Source organism: Paramormyrops kingsleyae, chromosome 1, assembly GCF_048594095.1.
Source record: "Paramormyrops kingsleyae isolate MSU_618 chromosome 1, PKINGS_0.4, whole genome shotgun sequence".
NCBI classification, from domain to species: domain Eukaryota; kingdom Metazoa; phylum Chordata; class Actinopteri; order Osteoglossiformes; family Mormyridae; genus Paramormyrops; species Paramormyrops kingsleyae.
In genome coordinates, this window is record NC_132797.1 from 17,096,566 (window position 1) to 17,116,092 (window position 19,527).

Here is a 19,527-nt window from a genome sequence, read left to right on the forward strand (position 1 = left end):
GCCGTTCCCTGTGCTACCTGGGATAGGATGCAAACAAATTGGTCGTGTTGCCTTGTGGTGCAGACAATGCTTTGAAACATATTCTGCAAATTATTTGTTGTTGTTCTTGGTCCAATTTGTTGAAGCCAAAATGATTCCAAATAACTGATGTGCGTTTACCTCTTTTGTGGACTAAAGGTACCCATCCTGCCACGGTGTGTGTGTGTGATTGTGTGCATGATTGTGTGTGTGTGTGTGATTGTGTGCATGATTGTGTGTGATTGTGTGCATGATTGTGTGTGATTGTGTGCATGATTGTGTGTGTGTGTGATTGTGTGTGTGATTTTGTATGGTTATGTGTATGATCGTGTGTGTGACTGTGATTGTGTGTATGATCCTGTGTACGATTGTGTGTATGATTGCGTGTGTGATTTTATATGGTTATGTGCATGATCATGTGTGTGACTGTGTCTGTGGTTGTGTATATCATGTGTATGACTGGGTGTGTGTGATTGTGTGTATGATTGTGTGTGATTGTGTGCATGATTGTGTGCATGATTGTGTGTGTGTGTGATTGTGTGTATGATTGTGTGTGTGATTTTGTATGGTTATGTGTATGATCGTGTGTGTGACTGTGATTGTGTGTATGATCCTGTGTACGGTTGTGTGTTGGTCTATGTGGTTTATGGGGACATTTCACCTGAATACGTACCGACACTCTGAGGACATTTGGGTTTATGAGGACAAAGTCAATGTCCTCATAATTCTGACAGTGTGGATCCATCCTAAGGACTCTAAGTTACCACCCCCTGTTTTTTTAGACAACGTCCTGATAGACCCCCAAACCTGTTTTTCAGTGTATTCCAGTGTGTCCGGCTTCCCAGGTTTGGCACCCCTGTAGCCGGGTTATGTTACTGCAGAAAGATACACATTATCCGTTCACTTACACACAAATTTGGCGGGCTGGGTCCTCATTGGCTAAAATGAGCACATGCGCAATTGTATGTCCTGTTAAACCACGTGTTAGTTGGCGCGCCATCCCCTCGTCTCCGTTTGGATGAAGTCATTTCTAGATCTGCTAATGAAGACGCCGAAAATTGGTAAGAAATTGCATTTAATTCCTCATACAGCGTTTTTATTTTATTATGTTCATATCTTAAGTTTAGTTCCTGTTACTGGTGCCATGTTTTGCTTTCTTGCTGGCTAATTAATCGCAGCGTATAGTTTAGTAAGACCTAACTAAAGAGCTGCGTATTTACTATGGACGAACATACGTATACTTCGGAAGATTATTAAGGCCACCTGAAAGGGAAAAAATAAAACGTTAAAACGTGAGATTAAAGTCGAAATAAATTAAGAGGTTATAATGGAAATAACCTCGAAAGCTACCTTATCTTGACTATAATAATTAAAGTTTATTTTGATATCGAAACTTTCGAGTTTAATCTCAAAACGTATAGTACATTTTTCCCCTTTTAAGGTGCCCCTAATGCTCTTTCGTAGTATTAAAAAAATCTGTAAGTTTTATATACACGTATATAGCCTTAATGCTGCTGATACAGCATTTTGTTATTATTACCACTTGTTTACCACTTAGCTTGCCCATTACTTATGTTTACTGTACATTTGTTTGCTATTTAGCCTAGCTACCATATTTCACATCAGACGCTTGTAAATCTAATGACTTGTAAAGGTAGCTGGAGGACTTGTGTGCTAGAATATTCTTTCGTGCGTAATGACGTTTTGTATGTCCACGGTCAGTATTATTGACCGTGCCAGCTAGTTAAGTGGCTAGGATGATAGCTGGTTTATACAACATATCTAAACAAGTGCAAACATTAGCTATAATGCGCTACGTATAGAATTTGACCTGGCAACGTTGCATTTATTTAATAACGTTAATTTTTTGTTCACCCACAATAGACAGGATTTCGCAAATGGAATTAGTAAGGCGTACAAGAAGGCAAAGTCCCAAAGACGATGCGCTATATCATATTTCACAGGGAAAGGACAAGAAAGGGCTTGACGTCAAATACATAAATTCATACAAGGGTGAGTTAAACACGTAAATTCTTGTTATAGTGAATTTTATATTAAGGCATATTATCTTTCAGTGTTGTTTACTTGTTGTATATATTTTTTTATTTATGTCCGTAGGTCATGGAGTGTTCTGTTCTGCTCCTTTTGAAAAAGGAGATTTTATAGCGGAGTACAGGGGTGATCTGATAAATGGTGAAGAATGCAATAGGAGACGAAGAATTTATCACGATAACCTTAAAGTTTTTATGTTTGAATTTCGTTTCAATGGAAGACTTTGGTGGTAGGTATCAATGTGAGTGTGATTATAGAGAACATCAATATAACTAGGACAAAGTTATGCTGAGCCATTGTGATTGCACGCACCTGTTTAATAAGGAACAGGAAATATTCATTGTGCAAGGAAAATTTACTATAAATTATTTAAAATGTATATGTATCATGGTGTTGCTGTCACTATATTTTGTTATAGGCTTATTTTGTCTGTTCCATTAGTGTTGACGCTGCCCAGGAGGACCAGTCTCTTGGTCGACTAGTCAATGACAACCACATTGACCCAAACACTAAAATGAAGAAAATTGTAAGGGAAAGAAAACCTCATTTATGTTTGTTTGCTATCAAAGACATCGCACCCGGAGAGGAGATAACATATGATTATGGCGACTCAGAATGGCCATGGAGATGCAAGGTACTGGCTTTTTTGTCTCCTTTTTTGTGTGACAGGGAACCTTGTTGCGGTGATTTTGTGAGCCTATGGAAGCGTCATGCATTCACTAAAGAAAAAATCAACCTCCAAGCGTGCTTTTATGTAAAGTGTATCTCATTAATTCAGAAAAACAGACTGGGTTTTTTTCTTTAGTGACTGCAGTACGCTGCCATATGAGCCATCAATGTTACCTGTAATGACAAAGTGTTAATGGCGTTATGTAGCGACGACAGCTCATGTTACAACAGGAGCTTATTTGAGCTTCTATGCTGCTTATCTTACTTTACATTACAGTACTTACTCATCCCTATGAGATTCTCACTTTAGCTGACAACTAACTTTAGCTGACAACAACGTAGTCTCTTACTGCTTATTTAAATGCATTACCAAACTGTTATGTTTAAGCAAAAGGTATTAATGGTATTAAAGCATCTATAAATTTGATTTGTCCACCTCAGGCATATGTTTTATTAGATGCTTTATTTTTAATGTCTTATTCTTGCCACAACAATGTTATGAATACTTAATCTATAAAAAAGTATGTACTTGTTTTTTTTTGTTTTATATTGTATAATCAATCATTTGCCATTCATTTAAAAAATCACATTCACTGTAAATAGAGCAGCCTTACTCTAATAGCGGACCTTGTATCTCAAAATCCTCATTGCAGATGGATGCAAAGAAAGCACATAAAAGCAAATGCATATCGGTTCCAAACATCAGTTATCGGCCCTATTAAGTAGTAATAATCGGTATCGATATCTGAAAAACCAACATCGGTCGACCTGTAGTCTGATCCTCAAGTGTGATACACTCCATAATTTTCTGAGTAGTATATTTTGACTGTGCACAGTCTGCAATGAATTTTCTTTTGCTATCAAACACTTGCATTATTGATTGACTAGTGTTATTCAGCTGCACTGCAGCCTCCTTCATTGGAAAGGATTTATTTTTCAGAAACTTTTTATGCTCCACTCTTGACTTTAGTAATTGCAAGTGACCAGGAGAGTGTACATATAATAGTTTCAGAAGCAGTGTTGAATAAAACGGTGGTATGTTGACTTGTGCCCTATGTGCCTGATTAGTGCAAGTAGGTCCGTGCAGCATTTATGTAACTCAGCCAGAATTCATCTTCCATCTATCCAATTTTAGTCTTGGTGTTTTCTCATGGAATTGAATGAAATGTTTTGTTTTGTTGTGGCCAAATTCATTGAGAAAGCTGTCTGTTTTGTTTTCAGGCTAATAGTGAGGTTGAATCTATGATTTTGTCGTTGACCCCCACTTCCTCCACCCTGACGAACAGTGCTGAACAGGTATGTTTCAGTCAGTAAAATGACAAATTGTTTTGTATGTGTGTATTGTAGGATATGTGCAACATAGCTAGTATTCATCCTGACGTTCAATATTCACTGATATGAAAGTTAAAATATTGCTTTTTCTTGGTCAATGAAACATCATTGGTCTTGGAGACTATGGCACTCCTTGAAAGGAGTTGAAAAGTTTGTTTAGGAGAAATGTTAAGTGACATGAGAAATGGTGTCATGGACCTACATCCTAATCAACAATACTTATATCGACCCATTTAAAGCAAATGTTGTTTTTGTTCCTTCAACTTGCTAGATGTTTGGGGCTGTGTCTTCTGAAGGAAACCAAAACAACGAATCTCATTCCTCTTCAAAAACTACCTCAGAACTGCAGGAGCCAACCACATCTTGTGTTTCGCAGGTATTAATTCTCGCCGAGATATAAATCTGGCAAATATAGTCCCTGTTCTTTTTAAATCTTGGCATTGTGCCTCTTTTTTTAATCGCAAGTGACCAGGAGAGTGTACATAATAGTTTCAGAAGCAGTGTTGAATAAAACGGTGGTATGTTGGGACATGGTGCTTTTCAGGACACTCTAAAGATCCTCAGCACTGCTTTACCTGGCCAAAACGTTCTGGTGTGTGTTTATAGCTGTGTGTAATAATGCTGGTTTGTAAGTACCGTGTTGTTTATTGGGACTTGCCGATGACTTGTGCCCTATGTGCCTGATTAGTGCAAGTAGGTCTGTGCAGCATTAATGTAACTCAACCAGAATTCATCTTCCATCCATCCAATTTTAGTCTTGGTGTTTTCTCATGGAATTGAATGAAATGTTTTGTTTTTGTGGCCAAATTCATTGAGAAAGCTGTCTGTTTTGTTTTCAGGCTAATAGTGAGGTTGAATCTATGATTTTGTCGTTGACCCCCACTTCCTCCACCCTGACGAACGGTGCTGAACAGGTATGTTTCAGTCAGTAAAATGACAAATTGTTTTGTATGTGTGTATTGTAGGATATGTGCAACATAGCTAGTATTCATCCTGACGTTCAATATTCACTGATATGAAAGTTAAAATATTGCTTTTTCTTGGTCAATGAAACATCATTGGTCTTGGAGACTATGGCACTCCTTGAAAGGAGTTGAAAAGTTTGTTTAGGAGAAATGTTAAGTGACATGAGAAATGGTGTCATGGACCTACATCCTAATCAACAATACTTATATCGACCCATTTAAAGCAAATGTTGTTTTTGTTCCTTCAACTTGCTAGATGTTTGGGGCTGTGTCTTCTGAAGGAAACCAAAACAACGAATCTCATTCCTCTTCAAAAACTACCTCAGAACTGCAGGAGCCAACCACATCTTGTGTTTCGCAGGTATTAATTCTCGCCGAGATATAAATCTGGCAAATATAGTCCCTGTTCTTTTTAAATCTTGGCATTGTGCCTCTTTTTTTAATCGCAAGTGACCAGGAGAGTGTACATAATAGTTTCAGAAGCAGTGTTGAATAAAACGGTGGTATGTTGGGACATGGTGCTTTTCAGGACACTCTAAAGATCCTCAGCACTGCTTTACCTGGCCAAAACATTCTGGTGTGTGTTTATAGCTGTGTGTAATAATGCTGGTTTGTAAGTACCGTGTTGTTTATTGGGACTTGCCGATGACTTGTGCCCTATGTGCCTGATTAGTGCAAGTAGGTCTGTGCAGCATTAATGTAACTCAACCAGAATTCATCTTCCATCCATCCAATTTTAGTCTTGGTGTTTTCTCATGGAATTGAATGAAATGTTTTGTTTTTGTGGCCAAATTCATTGAGAAAGCTGTCTGTTTTGTTTTCAGGCTAATAGTGAGGTTGAATCTATGATTTTGTCGTTGACCCCCACTTCCTCCACCCTGACGAACGGTGCTGAACAGGTATGTTTCAGTCAGTAAAATGACAAATTGTTTTGTATGTGTGTATTGTAGGATATGTGCAACATAGCTAGTATTCATCCTGACATTCAATATTCACTGATATGAAAGTTAAAATATTGCTTTTTCTTGGTCAATGAAACATCATTGGTCTTGGAGACTATGGCACTCCTTGAAAGGAGTTGAAAAGTTTGTTTAGGAGAAATGTTAAGTGACATGAGAAATGGTGTCATGGACCTACATCCTAATCAACAATACTTATATCGACCCATTTAAAGCAAATGTTGTTTTTGTTCCTTCAACTTGCTAGATGTTTGGGGCTGTGTCTTCTGAAGGAAACCAAAACAACGAATCTCATTCCTCTTCAAAAACTACCTCAGAACTGCAGGAGCCAACCACATCTTGTGTTTCGCAGGTATTAATTCTCGCCGAGATATAAATCTGGCAAATATAGTCCCTGTTCTTTTTAAATCTTGGCATTGTGCCTCTTTTTTTAATCGCAAGTGACCAGGAGAGTGTACATAATAGTTTCAGAAGCAGTGTTGAATAAAACGGTGGTATGTTGGGACATGGTGCTTTTCAGGACACTCTAAAGATCCTCAGCACTGCTTTACCTGGCCAAAACATTCTGGTGTGTGTTTATAGCTGTGTGTAATAATGCTGGTTTGTAAGTACCGTGTTGTTTATTGGGACTTGCCGATGACTTGTGCCCTATGTGCCTGATTAGTGCAAGTAGGTCTGTGCAGCATTAATGTAACTCAACCAGAATTCATCTTCCATCCATCCAATTTTAGTCTTGGTGTTTTCTCATGGAATTGAATGAAATGTTTTGTTTTTGTGGCCAAATTCATTGAGAAAGCTGTCTGTTTTGTTTTCAGGCTAATAGTGAGGTTGAATCTATGATTTTGTCGTTGACCCCCACTTCCTCCACCCTGACGAACGGTGCTGAACAGGTATGTTTCAGTCAGTAAAATGACAAATTGTTTTGTATGTGTGTATTGTAGGATATGTGCAACATAGCTAGTATTCATCCTGACGTTCAATATTCACTGATATGAAAGTTAAAATATTGCTTTTTCTTGGTCAATGAAACATCATTGGTCTTGGAGACTATGGCACTCCTTGAAAGGAGTTGAAAAGTTTGTTTAGGAGAAATGTTAAGTGACATGAGAAATGGTGTCATGGACCTACATCCTAATCAACAATACTTATATCGACCCATTTAAAGCAAATGTTGTTTTTGTTCCTTCAACTTGCTAGATGTTTGGGGCTGTGTCTTCTGAAGGAAACCAAAACAACGAATCTCATTCCTCTTCAAAAACTACCTCAGAACTGCAGGAGCCAACCACATCTTGTGTTTCGCAGGTATTAATTCTCGCCGAGATATAAATCTGGCAAATATAGTCCCTGTTCTTTTTAAATCTTGGCATTGTGCCTCTTTTTTTAATCGCAAGTGACCAGGAGAGTGTACATAATAGTTTCAGAAGCAGTGTTGAATAAAACGGTGGTATGTTGGGACATGGTGCTTTTCAGGACACTCTAAAGATCCTCAGCACTGCTTTACCTGGCCAAAACGTTCTGGTGTGTGTTTATAGCTGTGTGTAATAATGCTGGTTTGTAAGTACCGTGTTGTTTATTGGGACTTGCCGATGACTTGTGCCCTATGTGCCTGATTAGTGCAAGTAGGTCTGTGCAGCATTAATGTAACTCAACCAGAATTCATCTTCCATCCATCCAATTTTAGTCTTGGTGTTTTCTCATGGAATTGAATGAAATGTTTTGTTTTTGTGGCCAAATTCATTGAGAAAGCTGTCTGTTTTGTTTTCAGGCTAATAGTGAGGTTGAATCTATGATTTTGTCGTTGACCCCCACTTCCTCCACCCTGACGAACGGTGCTGAACAGGTATGTTTCAGTCAGTAAAATGACGACTTGTTTTGTATGTGTGTATTGTAGGATATGTGCAACATAGCTAGTATTCATCCTGACGTTCAATATTCACTGATAGGAAAGTTAAAATATTGCTTTTTCTTGGTCAATGAAACATCATTGGTCTTGGAGACTATGGCACTCCTTGAAAGGAGTTGAAAAGTTTGTTTAGGAGAAATGTTAAGTGACATGAGAAATGGTGTCATGGACCTACATCCTAATCAACAATACTTATATCGACCCATTTAAAGCAAATGTTGTTTTTGTTCCTTCAACTTGCTAGATGTTTGGGGCTGTGTCTTCTGAAGGAAACCAAAACAACGAATCTCATTCCTCTTCAAAAACTACCTCAGAACTGCAGGAGCCAACCACATCTTGTGTTTCGCAGGTATTAATTCTCGCCGAGATATAAATCTGGCAAATATAGTCCCTGTTCTTTTTAAATCTTGGCATTGTGCCTCTTTTTTTAATCGCAAGTGACCAGGAGAGTGTACATAATAGTTTCAGAAGCAGTGTTGAATAAAACGGTGGTATGTTGGGACATGGTGCTTTTCAGGACACTCTAAAGATCCTCAGCACTGCTTTACCTGGCCAAAACGTTCTGGTGTGTGTTTATAGCTGTGTGTAATAATGCTGGTTTGTAAGTACCGTGTTGTTTATTGGGACTTGCCGATGACTTGTGCCCTATGTGCCTGATTAGTGCAAGTAGGTCTGTGCAGCATTAACCCTCTGGGGTCTAGGGGTAGGAAACACACTCTCACTGACTGGGGCATGATCACTCATTTCTTCAAATATCATAAACTTAATTCATGACAAATTATTTCTTATATATTTGTTTTGCCATCACACTCATCTTTATTTTAATATATATTGTAAATATGTCAGATTTTTGTTAAGTTTGAAATTTGACATCAAAATATAGACATTGCAAAATGCAGTTTGGAACATTTGCAGAAACATTATAAAAGTACATAGTAAGCAATGCTGGCAGTTTGTTTTGATCCCAGATATCTGATCACCAAAGTCTTGGCTACATGAAGATGACTAAATGGTGTAGTTGCTACATTCATTTGGATAAATAAATAAGAAAAACCTAACTCGTGTAACTATTTCTGGCTCCTTTCATTGAATATGTAGCAACTTTCATGTGTATGAATGAGCCATTGTCACCTGGCCACGTCCCCAACCCCCTTTTATGGCGCTGAAGGGGATGTATCTGGATCGCGTTTCACCGTTGCGCTGTTAATCAAATTACCATGCGAATGCGATTTGAATACGCGCTAATGCGGCTATTTAGAATGTGAATAGCGATCTTCAGGTGAGAGCGGTATACACGCCCCCGATGCAGGTAAAACAAAGTAAGATGACAAGGTTTACTTTTTTGCCGATTTAACCTAATTAAAAAAACTTTAATACTTCCGACAATGGACGTTTTGAAAAGAAGACAGATTACGGATTTATCCAGCGTTTTTTTCATGATTCTACATTAAGATTTCAGCGAGATATAAACTGAAATAGACGCGAAAAGTACGCGATGTCGCCGACGACATACTCGACCCCAGAGAGTTAATGTAACTCAACCAGAATTCATCTTCCATCCATCCAATTTTAGTCTTGGTGTTTTCTCATGGAATTGAATGAAATGTTTTGTTTTTGTGGCCAAATTCATTGAGAAAGCTGTCTGTTTTGTTTTCAGGCTAATAGTGAGGTTGAATCTATGATTTTGTCGTTGACCCCCACTTCCTCCACCCTGACGAACGGTGCTGAACAGGTATGTTTCAGTCAGTAAAATGACGACTTGTTTTGTATGTGTGTATTGTAGGATATGTGCAACATAGCTAGTATTCATCCTGACGTTCAATATTCACTGATATGAAAGTTAAAATATTGCTTTTTCTTGGTCAATGAAACATCATTGGTCTTGGAGACTATGGCACTCCTTGAAAGGAGTTGAAAAGTTTGTTTAGGAGAAATGTTAAGTGACATGAGAAATGGTGTCATGGACCTACATCCTAATCAACAATACTTATATCGACCCATTTAAAGCAAATGTTGTATTTGTTCCTTCAACTTGCTAGATGTTTGGGGCTGTGTCTTCTGAAGGAAACCAAACCAACGAATCTCATTCCTCTTCAAAAACTACCTCAGAACTGCAGGAGCCAACAACAACTTGTGTTTCGCAGGTATTAATTCTCGCCGAGATATAAATCTGGCAAATAGTCCCTGTTCTTTTTAAATCTTGGCATTGTGCCTCTTTTTTTTTTTTTTATTGCAAGTGACCAGGAGAGTGTATACCTGGTCAAATGGCTAAATGGACACTCTCAAGATCCTCAGCACTGCTTTACCTTGCCATTGTATTTGTGGGGATAAAGCCCATATTTGTATTCATTTCAAGGGTCTTTAGTCTTTTTTTATCATGGAATTACATTTAGCATTTTGTTGAGGTGAATTAGGTTACAGTTGCTCTCTGAGTTGATGAATAGACTAAGTGCATATCCTGATATATCAATTTGAATTTTATAATGGACTAATCACTGATATTTCGATGCAGTGCAAGAAACATGACCTTGTGTCTACAACCGTATCAACCCTTGAGAAATGTGGACGATGTACAGGACCTGTGTCATCATTCAAGTGGCTCGGATTTAAATGTAGAGGTCAGTATATTGTTTTGTCCCCTGATGTTTATTAATGGTTTTGATCAAAAAGTTGGTGTATTATCACATTGAGTAATTTTCATTTTCCTGTTGAAAGGTAGAATATGCTATTTCAATTCAATACTTTTTGTCAGAATCAGCAAATTTCTCATTTCCTTTAAAGCTAGGGTACACGATTTTGGAAAAACTAGCAGATCTTGAAAGTATCCAATCAAAAATCCCACCCCCTCGCTTCAGGCATTCCTCCGAAGCCACTCCTCCTTTCCACTTGCCCAGTACCCCCTCTCTTTTCTCCCCTCCCCCTGTCCTGTACATGAGCATGAGTGACCCCTCTTGCTGATTTGGCTGGAGCAGTGTTGTGTGGCTTGGACCGAGCCACTTTTTTCCAAGCTTACAGAGCTGGGGCTGTATAGAAACACACTTATTTTTCAGCACACAGACAGAATGGACAGCTAGACTGTTGAGAAATTTACTGAACTTGACAAAAAGTGTATTGGGTTAAAATTGCACACCCTGCCTTTAAGCCAGACTATTGTATTTTAATTAGGGATGTCCCGATCCAATATTGATATCGGAAATAGGTCCGATATCAGCCCAAAAAAACTCTATCGGATTATATCGGACTGCGTTAAAAATCTCCGATATAAGCAGTCCGTTCCGCTCTAAACTCCGTTACAGCTATTCTATCCAGCAGCGTCCAGAGCCAGCGTGCAAAGCCCACGTGATCACAACACTGCTTGCTAGCCAAGTAGCAAAGAAAAAGACCGATGTCGGCCGTGTGGCAGTATTTTTCATTAAAGTCCGAAAAAGACAGTGTGGCTCAGTGCAACACTTGTCATGCACAAGTTTCCCGTGGTGGGACAGAACCGGGAAAGTTTAATACGTCCAACCTCATCGTGCATTTGAAGCAGCATTTTGCACATGATTTGCACTTTAAAAAATATATTTTTGTTTATTTAATTAAGATATTTTTCAGGGTCTTAATATTTATTCTTTAATTCTTTTTTATATATTCTTATGTAAAAGGTTCACATTTATGCAACCAATAGTTAATAAATTGGCTGTTTTTTTCCATACTTACTGTTGCTGACTTTTGTTCTCAGTTTGATCAAGCCTTTCATACATTCCACACAACGAAATGGGTAAAAGTATTCATGATTTGTGCTGATTATTGTATCTGTATCGGTTAGTACTGAAGGCTGCAATATCGGTATCGTATCGGAAGTTAAAACGTTGTATCGGGACATCCCTAATTTTAATGGTGATCAGTTTAAATCTCTTGCATTCCTGCATTGATGTATTTCAATATGATGGTGTGACTGAGTCGGCCTTAACTGTTTTATTGTTCTCTGTAGCTGGTTCTGGTGTCTGGCACAAATCTTGCCTTCCACACAAATTAAAACAATTCCCGGTAAGTTATCTACGACCATGTACTTTTGGTTACTTGAAATTAGACATTTGAACACATTCATGTGTGTTTTGTGCTGATAATAAGAACAAAGTGTGCTACTTTACAGTAAGGCTACCCATATAAAGGGTTTATGAATGGTTTATAATCTGGTTATTTATTAGGTTGTAACACTTTGTAAATTATTAATTGACAATATTAAACAAGTTAAAACACCAGGTTTCTTTTTATTAATGAATTACTACCATTTACAAGTGGCAAAAGGGAGCCTTATTGTAAAGTGGTACATTCTTTGCCAACTACAGTCTTTGGAACCCTGAATTCTGCATAGTTTTCTCTGCTAAGGCACATGATTCTGTTAGAATCCTGTCTGATAGATCCTGACTGACCCTGAATGTCTGCTTAATGTGCAGTAGGCCTGAGCAGTATAATAAGTATTGCTATCGTGTTAAGAACATTTCACCTTGTCGTTACACTTATTATGATATTAATATATTAGCAATATACTTAAGCCCAAGTACAGTGAATGAAAATATACAATATTTGTTCCACAGTTCCATGAATACAAATGTTATGATATATTAACCGAGTGTCCTGTTTTACTGGGTCCTGCAAATTAATGTGTATTGTATTGTGAAGGTACCTGAAATAATTTTAAGGCACCTGCACACTGCCAATTTTAGGGCTAGCGGAGTTTGTCAGGGTGTCAGTAGGTTCACCTCTTGTCTGTCTTACAGTTTCTTTTTTCCATTTCTACTTCAGGAGTTAAGTGGTGATTCCAGCTCTGCAGAAGACCCTCAAACTTCTGATTTAGATGAGGATTATGTACCAGACTCGGAATCAGACGATGATTCTAGCTCTTCAGAAGCCAAAGTCCTCAAGGTCCAAGTTCATCAGCCCCTCAGAGTAGAAGAAGTAATGGGTGCTACATCAGTATGTTCTGATGATTCTAGGAATCCTACTAAAGCTTCATCAGAGAATCAAAATCCAAGGCCAAATGAACAGTGCAGTCAATCACAAAAACTTTTGTTTACTGTAAGCAATAAAAAAAACTACTGCTATGTTTGTGGAAAACCCAAATCTAAAATTGCCCGCCACTTAGAAACTCACAAAACAGAACCTGAAATTGCTGAAGCCCTTTCATTCCCTAAGCACTCAAAAGATCGAAAAAGATTATTAGAAACATTGAGGAACAGGGGAAATTACCAACATAATTCAGATGTTTTAAAAAGTGGGGAAGGATCCCTTAAAGTGAAAAGGAAAACGAATGCTGAACAAGAGCCAGGACTTAAATTTGTGCACTGTGTTTACTGTAAAGGAATGTTTGTTCGAAAAGATCTGTGGAGACACAATCGTAGATGCCCCTCTAAGCCTGGGCAAGTAGGTGAAGAGATTGGAAGAACCAGGGTTTTGAGACTGGCTACAGCTTGTGATTTTGAAGTGTCCCAGCACATCTCTACGGGTGTATGGAAACTTCTTAATCCAATGAAACCTGATGAAATTACATCGCTTGTACGGAATGACTTTTGTGTCCTTCAACTTGCACAGTCATTCTACAATAAACATGGGCATGATTCTACAAAATACGAGTATATAAGACAAAAGCTCAGGGAAATTGGCAGACTTTTGCTAGTTTTGCGTAGTGAGTCATCAATATATAGCATAGAAGAAGCTGTTAAACCTGCAAATTTTCACAAAGTTGTTCAGGCAGTACGTAAAGTATCAGGGTATAATGAAGAACACCATTGCTACAAAACACCCAGCCTTGCTTTGAAATTAGGCCATTCGTTACAAAAACTATGTGATATTATCCACTGTAGGGCGCTTATGGCAGAAGATAATGAAAGAATGAAATCCACTGAAGCTTTTAAGAAACTCTGCTCGTCAAAATGGAGTGAATTAGTCTCTCACACTGCACTGACCACTCTTAGTGCAATGAAGTTTAATAAGCCATCTACCTTACCATTTACGCAAGATGTCCAGCTGCTCCATGAACACCTTGAAAAAACATCTCGGAATGCCTTTAGCAGTTTAACGGAAAACGTATGCCCCACGCATTATGCTGTGCTTGCCAAAAGCACACTGGCACAAATAATCGTGTTTAACAGGAGGAGGGCTGGAGAAGTGTCTAAAATGCATCTTAAACATTTTTATGAAAGAGACCAGACAGACCTTCACAAAGATGTTGCCATGGGGTTAACAAATTTTGAGCAGAAACTGTGTAATCATTTTAGCCGAATTGAGATAATGGGGAAAAGGGGGCGAAAGGTTGCGGTACTGCTTACACCAAACATGGTGGAGGCATTGACATTACTTGTCAGCAAGAGAAGTGAGTGTGGTGTTGATGGTGCCAATGTCTTCTTGTTTGGAAGACCCAAATGTTTGAGTCACTACAGGGGACAAGACAGTTTGAGGATTCATGCAGGTCTCTGCGGAGCAAAAAATCCACAATTCCTCAGGTCCACACAACTCAGAAAACACGTTGCTACATTGTCCCAAATTTTAAATTTGAAAAAAAATGAACTTGACCAACTTGCTGACTTTCTTGGCCACGATATTCGGGTACACCGAGACTACTACAGGCTTCCAGAAGCCACCACCCAGCTGGCCAAAATCTCAAAACTTCTTTTGGCTATGGAAAAAGGATGTCTTCCTGAACTCCAGGGAAAATCACTGGCTGACATTGAAATTGAAGGCATGTACCTTGTTTTTTAATTTTAATGGATAGAATCTGAACAGAGGTTGAGATGGTGTAATGGTGTAGTCTAATGTGTTACTTGTAACTTTCCAGATCACATACAGCTGAGTGACCCCGAAGATGAATGTCGTGATAGTGATGGCGTTGAATCATCTGATTCCGCTGAGTCAGCAGGTGTCACAGTAAATAATGAAGCTGAAGTCAGTACATCCATGGAGCACGTCACTGATGATGGAGGTCGGAATTCCTATCATTTATGTCAGTCCATTATTGTCAGAACCCTCGATATACCATCTTAAATGTCTTAAATATGATTTTCACAGGTCTTAGCTAGAATTTATTGACTAATAAGTATAAACCTAAATGATACAGATGTCCTATAAAGTGTGCTTTAAGCATTGGGGGACAATGCACCCCATATAACTTTTTTATGTGTTTTTATATGTATTCATTAGTAATTACACTGTGTCCACTGTGTCCTTTGGGTAATGTCTGGAAAAGTTCCTGGGTGGCAGTGCATGTTTGAAAGGGGTTAGAGCAAACATGGAGAATTACATAGAGCACTATGAACAGGAGATCCCCTGGCAATTTGAAGGAGCTTGAATTTATAAAGTGAGAAAGTTGGGATGATGGTAATGACTCCCAGAGACGGTCTATACAGTATGCAAGATTTGATTAATTTAATTTAAAGGAACATGTAACCTCAGTTTGTCAAATGCAAGTTAAGGATAATTCCTTAACTAAAATATTTATTAATCTTATAATGAATGCACAATAGCTATCAATCTTAAGGATTATTTTCTTTTACTGTTTATATTTTGATGTATATTTATGGAATTCCATGTGTTCTCTGGCAGTTTCTCTTGGTGGTGCTGAAAGGATTGAGACTCCGAAACGGATGACCAAAATGAAGTGGTCAAAAGCAGAGGTTGCTGCCGTCATGAAGTACTTCAAAAGGCATATTGAAACTGGAAAGCTTGCAACCAAAGCTGAATGCGAACAGTGCAAGGTGGCTGAACACCCCCTTTTGGAAAACCGGTCTCTGCAAAATATCAGAGATTTCGTAAGAAACAGGGGGTTAACTGTAAAAAGGCGTAATCAAAAGTTAAATTAAACACTTCCATTTGCTTAACTTGATACTGCAGTGGGGCGTTTTATTTTATTATTTTTTTTATTATTTTTTTAATACTTCTACAAGTCTAAAAATTGTTAGAAAATATACCTTAAAAAAGGATGATATACCTTCAGGATGGCTCTTGGATTTTATGTGTAGTATGACATCAATGTCCTCTTAAATCATTTAGGTCCTAATAACTCCTTTCATATTTTTGCATAGGTCCTAACATATATATGTGGGGGGAAAATGTTTGAAAATTAAACTTTGTAAGTGAATATACTTTACTGTACTGGAAAAAGTGAGTTTTGCAAGATGCCTGTGTGGTACATATTTGTTAGTAACCATGCCCATCTTGAGTGCAGTCATGTGTCAGTGTGACGTGAATGTTGCCATGCTGTGCTACTTTAATACCATGGTAGATTATTTTATTTTTATTTATTTATTGTGAGATTTGCACATGCAGAAATTTCAGACCTCATCCTTTTTAAGTTCTGTACTTTTTGTTTTTAATTTAACTTGCGTTAAATATGTATATATATTTAAGTTACATATTAGGATGAGACTTTGTTTCAAACTTTTATTGATTATACCTCTGTATTGAAAAAATACAGTGAGTTTTGCAAGATGCCTGTCTGGTACATATTTGTTAGTAACCATGCCCATCTTGAGTGCAGTCATGTGTCAGTGTGACGTGAATGTTGCCATGCTGTGCTACCTTAATACCATGGTAGATTATTTTATTTTTATTTATTTTTTGTGAGATTTGCACATGCAGAAATTTCAGACCTCATCCTTTTTAAGTTCTGTACTTTTTTGTTTTTAATTTAACTTGCGTTAAATATGTATATATATTTAAGTTACATATTAGGATGAGACTTTGTTTCAAACTTTTATTGATTATACCTCTGTATTGAAAAAATACAGTGAGTTTTGCAAGATGCCTGTGTGGTACATATTTGTTAGTAACCATGCCCATCTTGAGTGCAGTCATGTGTCAGTGTGACGTGAATGTTGCCATGCTGTGCTACCTTAATACCATGGTAGATTATTTTATTTTTATTTATTTTTTGTGAGATTTGCACATGCAGAAATTTCAGACCTCATCCTTTTTAAGTTCTGTGCTTTTTGTTTTTAATTTAACTTGCGTTAAATATGTATATATATTTAAGTTACATATTAGGATGAGACTTTGTTTCAAACTTTTATTGATTATACCTCTGTATTGAAAAAATACAGTGAGTTTTGCAAGATGCCTGTGTGGTACATATTTGTTAGTAACCATGCCCATCTTGAGTGCAGTCATGTGTCAGTGTGACGTGAATGTTGCCATGCTGTGCTACCTTAATACCATGGTAGATTATTTTATTTTTATTTATTTGTGAGATTTGCACATGCAGAAATTTCAGACCTCATCCTTTTTAAGTTCTGTACTTTTTTGTTTTTAATTTAACTTGCGTTAAATATGTATATATATTTAAGTTACATATTAGGATGAGACTTTGTTTCAAACTTTTAGTGATTATGCCTTTTTATTAAAAAAATACAGTGTGTTCTGCATGATACCTGTGTGGTACATATTTGTTCTTATTAACCGTGTCTGTCTTCAGAGTGCAGTAGTTTGTCAGGCCTGTGTTTAGTGTATAAATGCAAATGTAGTATGACATCACAGTGTCCTCTAAAACCATTCAAGTCCTAATAAACCCTCTTTTAGTAGTTTTGCAGATGTCCTGACATACAACTACAAACTCAGGTTATAGTGTATTGTGTTCTGTAGGTGATAGATGTAAAATAAAGTCAGCTCTATGTAGTGGTGAATTGTAGAAACATTTTAATCTATCCCTCATTGTTTTCTGACCATAGGAAAGGGTAGTACTCATAAACCACCATGGAGACCGGTTTGGATTATAAGTCCCTATTAACCACAAAAACCAGTATGTGTGTGTATGATTGCGTGTGTGATTTTATATGGTTATGTGCATGATCATGTGTGTGACTGTGTCTGTGGTTGTGTATATCGTGTGTATGACTGGGTGTGTGTGATTGTGTGTGATTGTGTGTATGATTGTGTGTGATTGTGTGCATGATTGTGTGTGTGTGATTGTGTGTATGATTCGGTGTGTGATTTTGTATGGTTATGTGCATGATCATTTGGGTGACTGTGTCTGTGGTTGTGTATATCTTGTGTATGACTGGGTGTGTGTGATTGTGTGTGCTCTGTGATTGACTGGCATCCCATTTGCGGTGTCCCCCACCTCATGCCCTGTGCTTCCTGCGATAGGCCCCAGCCCATCTGCGATCCTGTACCAGATAAGCCATTATGGAAGATACAAATAGTTGGATTTTTGTATTCTAAGGTGAAATTGTATGAAGTAGCATTTTTAGGTGAAGAAATGTTGACTAAGATCCCAAAGGGAAAGAGTCCTGCAAGTTTTGTAAAAGTGACCTTGAATGAGGGTGGCTGTGTTCTTTCTTGGGATAGAGTTTGGGTGTCTGGAGACACAGGACTGACGTTGGCAGCAAGGTCAGTGAAAGACGGCGGCGGCTAAACAGCTAAACATCATGTGCACCTGGATCCAGTTTAAGATTTCAGGACAGGGAGAACCATCCAATATGCTTATGTTCAGCACCAGGATGAGACAAACATTTTAATGCTTCATAAGTGTGTGAAAGTACCATTCCAGTTAGCAGGCTAACCCTAATACACTACATATAAACATTCAAATACATTTTCTTAAATACCACTGATAAAGATTTACTAGGCAACAGATCAGCAATTACTAATGAAACTATCACTTAGCAAAGTTAATGATCACAGTTATACAAAGGATCCTTTCTGAAATGAGCAGCAGAAGATAAGGATAGAGTTGATTTATCTGTTTGCTCGTTATTGATTAGTCTTGGCTGGCTGATCCTCCACTGGACTTTTGTGTGATAGGTGGGAACTTGATCATGAATCAAACTCAGTGTTGAAAGAACCCTGAACTGACACTCCATTGTTCTAAAATATTAGAAAAATTCCCTCCAGGTGAATCATAAAGTATTATCTTATCTCATCTTCTAAACAAACAATGCTAGAGAACAGGCCCTTTTCGGCATACATTATTTTTTATCTTAGTAGATCCTCATAATTGTTTTGAAACAGCACACTACGGAAACCCCTGACAGACTCTGAGCTAATAATGAATCATCAGGACAATTAGGAAGGTTTATTTCATGAAGCCGATGGCATCATGATCACTGATGCCTGTGGAGAGGATGTGACATCACATCTGTAAGCAGAACCCAGAGTTCAAGGATGCAAGCGAGCCTGGAATGGCTTGTACTTTCTTATCTGCTGTTTTAAGCCAGTATTCCATTTAGACTTCCTCACGAGCCACGTGGGACCCCATGGTTTCAGTTATCCGCAGTTTACCGTGGACTAAAAAAACTAAGTAGGAAAAGTCCAGAAACAGTTTTAAACCATGTGGCAAGTGAGTACAGGCTGTAAGTCAGTGAGTACAGGTTGTAAGTCAGTGAGTACAGGCTGTAAGTCAGTGAGTACAGGCTGTAAGTCAGTGAGTACAGGATGTAAGCCAGTGAGTACAGGCTGTAAGTCAGTGAGTACAGGCTGTAAGTCAGTGAGTACAGGATGTAAGCCAGTGAGTACAGGCTGTAAGTCAGTGAGTACAGGCTGTAAGTCAGTGAGTACAGGATGTAAGCCAGTGAGTACAGGCTGTAAGTCAATGAGTACAGGCTGTAAGTCAGTGAGTACAGGCTGTAAGTCAGTGAGTACAGGATGTAAGCCAGTG

General features: G+C 38.1%; 1 protein-coding gene across 2 annotated transcripts; it reads left to right on the forward strand.

The window, feature by feature from the left end:
* The first annotated feature begins 996 nt into the window (after positions 1-996).
* Positions 997-17,299, forward strand: LOC111844818 (uncharacterized). Of its 2 annotated transcripts, none has more exons than XM_072710771.1 (21): positions 997-1,079; positions 1,903-2,031; positions 2,137-2,299; positions 2,512-2,704; positions 3,961-4,035; positions 4,343-4,447; positions 4,911-4,985; positions 5,293-5,397; positions 5,861-5,935; positions 6,243-6,347; positions 6,811-6,885; positions 7,193-7,297; positions 7,761-7,835; positions 8,143-8,247; positions 9,556-9,630; positions 9,938-10,042; positions 10,411-10,516; positions 11,872-11,927; positions 12,687-14,619; positions 14,716-14,859; positions 15,480-17,299. In XM_072710771.1, exons 1-21 carry the CDS (start codon positions 1,037-1,039, stop codon positions 15,734-15,736), a joined length of 4,104 nt encoding a protein of 1,367 aa, XP_072566872.1. In that variant the 5' UTR covers positions 997-1,036; the 3' UTR covers positions 15,737-17,299. The 2 variants fall into 2 exon arrangements, with proteins under 2 accessions (XP_072566872.1, XP_072566873.1); XM_072710772.1 differs by having other exon boundaries at positions 1,011-1,079; positions 1,983-2,031.
* Positions 17,300-19,527: the final 2,228 nt, after the last annotated feature.